Genomic DNA, 3,936 nt, shown 5'->3' with positions numbered 1-3,936 from the left:
CATTGCTACTACTGCTTCACCCAGAGAACAGAAGAGTGCTGTTTCTTGCGCTAAGGAAAAGAAAAGAGTTAGGGGAGAGGGAGCCACTGCCACCAGTGCTGCCAAGGTGGCTTGGGTCGCTGTTACTGTTCTGAATTCTGTTTCTGTGGAGCTTGCAGTGTGCTATTGCAATGTGTCATGTTCGCTAGAATATTTGTGTGTGTGCTTCACTGTGATCAATAAAACGCAATTTTCTGTTCAAGCCATATATACCTCTGTAATTGGGTCATCAGCCCAGATTTATGTGGGTCACGTAACCGTGTTCAGAACTAGCTTACCAAACACACTGCGATTAGGGTGTGTTTGGGTGATGCCCATCCTAGCCTTACCAAATGTTGGCATGAGTTGGCTTGCCAATTTTTTGGCCAAGGAATTCATCACCCTCATTTGGCCAACTATTTGGCAAAAATCTGTTAGAGGGAGGGGTGCACACCCAATGGTAACCAAAATTTCAGGCAACAAAGCAAACAATAAAAAATAGGCAAACAATAATTTGGCAGGGCTAGTCTGGGCAGCGAACCAAACAGACCATTAGTGATCCGGTTTCTTGTCCTGGATTCCTGGTAACTATGGTTTACCCCGTGTAATCAACAAAAATTGGCACGGCATGTTCCATTCTGGAAATAGTAGATATAAAATATAACATCACAACTCACATAACAGAAAATATGCATCAGTGGGCTTGCAGTAAGAGCCTTGAGAGATTTACAAGGACATATTATGACGGGTATTCACAGCCTTCTGTTTGGAACAGAAAACAAGCTGTCAGAGTAAAGCTGAGTTTTCATACAAGTCATGACTGTAGAAACTGTACTGGCTGGGGGAAACATTATTAACTCTTATGTCATGACCGTATGAGCCAGGAGTAAGGGCATGTTCAGAGTTCTCTAGTGCCACGAAATCCTCAACTCCTGCTCCCAATTTTGGAATCTCACTCCTCGTACGAAAAAGCCGAGCGTTGTTCCGTTCGGTTGCCTCGCTCCGGCTCCCGGTTCGTGGCACGGGCTGACAGCCCGATAAAATAGCATCTCCCGGTTCGTGGTACGGGCTGGCAGCCAAATAAAATAGCATCTGGCATCTTCGGGGCAGATGGCAGGCCAGAGCTTTGAGCCAAACAAGTAGCATCTCCCTGAATTCTCTTCCAGAACTTTCCGATAAAAAAAAGGAAAACTACCATCTCCATCTCTGACCTGTCCTCCGCGCATGAGAAAACCCAGGGGCATATATTTCCGGCTCCCGCAGGCAGGCTGCTGCACAAGCGGCTCCTCGCGATAGTCGACTCCACCTCCGGGCTCGTCATCACCGCCGCAACAGCCACCACTCACAGAGCCGGATATATTTCCTCCCCACATGAGAAAACCCAGGGGCATATGTTTCCACCTACCGACTCCTAAACGGGACTTCCAGCCTCATGGCCGCTTCTTAACCGGGCCCTCCAGCCTCGTGTCGACTGTTGTGCGCCCTCGTTCGCCAAGGTGCCCGCCGTGCATGGGGCCTTCCACAGGGTGGCGAAGGGTGAGGCTGGGGAAGGACTCCGACAGCGGGAACTTTGATGCTGCTGGCTGGAGAAACCGGCGAGGTGACGGAGGAAGCTACTACTGCTGGCCGTACAGCTTGTGTGGTCGGTGCATTCAATTTGCAGCCTGAGCGCCACCTAGGAAGGTTCTGCACGGGGAGGATCGCCAAAGATGCCTCAGAGCTCCAGGAATGATTTGCCGGCAGCGATGGCTACCCTCGGTGCTGACACTCTGGGCGTCCTCGGCCATGGTGTGAAGAGCAAGGAGAGGGGGGATGAGAGGGAGAGATCTGTGGCACGGAGTAAGTGGAGGCAGAGGGGTTTGGTTCACATCACGAGTGGGGAGTGAAAGCGAAATACTTTTTCCCACTTATCGGCGGGACTGTGGGTAATATTCTCCAACAATGTGAATCACTGCTCCATATACCCCAATTTCTGGTGCTCTGCGATTTTGTACTGTGGGCCCTCTGTGCTCCACAGATCTCACTCCGTGTAGCTGGACCGTCCAGGCAGGCCCCGCCTGCGGAGTTGGCAGATCTGCGAACTGGAGGGTTGCCAAACATGGCCCAACAGCTTTTGAATTACACTGCTTAATAGTGTAAACAAATCAAGTTTTCAGCCCATTATATCTATATCTATGTATACACACACACACACATATGCAACCGTGAAATGCATAAGATAATGAGCCAGTACTTAATGCATTAATAAAAGAAGTTTAAGCCAACAGAAATCCTTCTAATGTAGCAATTTCCAGTGAAGAAGGTTTACAGCCTTTGTCATAACTCATAAAATCACATGAAGAAGGTTTACACCCTTGGTCATACCTCATAAAATCACAAATTAACCAGCAAAGGCAGGGGTAAATAATGATCATTTGACCGAACAGCATGAAATGACCATTGATGTTATGGTAGACAGGGAACAAGGAAAAATTAAACACAGCAGCCATTAGATAGAACACCCACGAGTTTCTGCACAGATGGATGATGGCATATTGATGAACTGCGTGCATAGACAAACCTCCAAAGTGCATCAGGACATCACAGAACATTACTGGAAAGATACATGCACGATACATCCCAATCAATTCATTAAACTACCAATCAATAAATTAGACACCGAAGTGCTCAGAACAAGCGTGTATGATCCCATTCCCATATTAAGATCAAATAACAGACAGCCAAGATAAACCTAGTATCAACACCTCACCTTGGTACCAAAGGGACCGACAGGAGGATCCATGTCGAAGCGCTTCTTCCCCTGCGAAACCACAACCAGATCGAGACATTACAGCCCATTCCACGAACCCAACCAAACGGGGCACTCCAGCCGGAATCTCCAAACCCAAGGCCCAATCCATCTCACCTGGAGCTCCGCCTCGAGCTCCTCGCGCTCCAACCCCGTGGCAATGGGCATGACGTCCTCCACACTCGTCCCTGACGCCGCCGGCTTGTCCGCTGCAGAAACACGCCAATCCACCAGTCGATCAGCGCCAGGAACCTCCACGACAACGAGATCTGGGGAGGGGGCAGTTGGGCCTTACCAGAGAGGAGGAGCCCAGTGCGGCGGAAGGCCGCGACCGCCGTGGAGAGGGGAGCGGCCCGGGCGCTGGCCGGGGAGGGGGCCGCGCCGGCTGCGGCGGCAGCGCGGCGGAGGGCGGGGGCTAGGGTTTGGAGGCGGCGCCACATGGTGCGTGCGTGTGCTCTCAGGTCACGGCGGCGGCCTCCTCGGGGGAAAGGGAAATGGAGTGGAGACGCGAGCGAGAAGGGCAGGCTCGATTTGATCTGACCAGAGAGGGGGGAGGAGGTCAAAGGACAAGACGGATGGTATGCGGCCTGCGGGGGGTGGTGCGTCGAGGTCCGTGCAGGCTGATGGACGGACGGGATCGGAGGTTGGACTGTGAAATGTGGGGAGAGTGACAAGTGTTCGAGTTCGCAATGGCTGCCGCCTCTCGTGTAGTACCTAGGAGAGTTGCCTAAAAAAAACCTACTCTCCGTCCCATAATATAAGCGTTGTGTCAAAAACGCGCTTATATTGTGAGATGAAGGAAGTGCCTAGTAGGAGACAAAACCCCACCTCTCCCTCTCCGCCGCACGTTACTTCGACGCCGACGTTCACCCCCACCCGCCGTCCGCCACTCCGGCGACGTCGGCCACCTTCCCCTTATCCTTCGCGTGGATCTGATGCCATGGCCTCAAGCCCCAACTCCGCTGCTGCCCCTTCCCGTAGGGCGAGCGACCGGCTGGTGGTCTCTGGGCTTGGCATCTCCTCCTGCTTCGAGTCGTCTGGCGTCCGTGGCGGTCAGGAGGTCTCATCCGGGCGCGCCGCGCGGAGGGCGCTCATGGTGGCCCTGTGACCCATGGTCGAGCGGAGCAAGA

General features: G+C 52.6%; 1 protein-coding gene across 1 annotated transcript in view; it reads right to left on the bottom strand.

Annotated features, from left to right (window-relative positions):
- LOC123070105 (putative cytochrome c oxidase subunit 5b-like) overlaps window positions 1-3,405 on the bottom strand; it is a 4,939-nt gene extending 1,534 nt beyond the window's left edge. Inside the window, exons 1-3 of the mRNA XM_044493127.1 lie at window positions 3,102-3,405; window positions 2,924-3,015; window positions 2,768-2,818 (exon numbers count right to left, since the gene is read on the bottom strand). Coding sequence (XP_044349062.1) covers window positions 2,768-2,818; window positions 2,924-3,015; window positions 3,102-3,246 — 288 coding nt within the window. The 5' untranslated portion in view covers window positions 3,247-3,405. The remainder of the gene's footprint in view (window positions 1-2,767; window positions 2,819-2,923; window positions 3,016-3,101) is intronic.
- Window positions 3,406-3,936: the final 531 nt, after the last annotated feature.

This window comes from Triticum aestivum, chromosome 3B (genome assembly GCF_018294505.1).
Source record: "Triticum aestivum cultivar Chinese Spring chromosome 3B, IWGSC CS RefSeq v2.1, whole genome shotgun sequence".
Taxonomy (NCBI): Eukaryota; Viridiplantae; Streptophyta; class Magnoliopsida; order Poales; family Poaceae; genus Triticum; species Triticum aestivum.
This window is presented reverse-complemented; position numbering and strand designations above follow the sequence as displayed.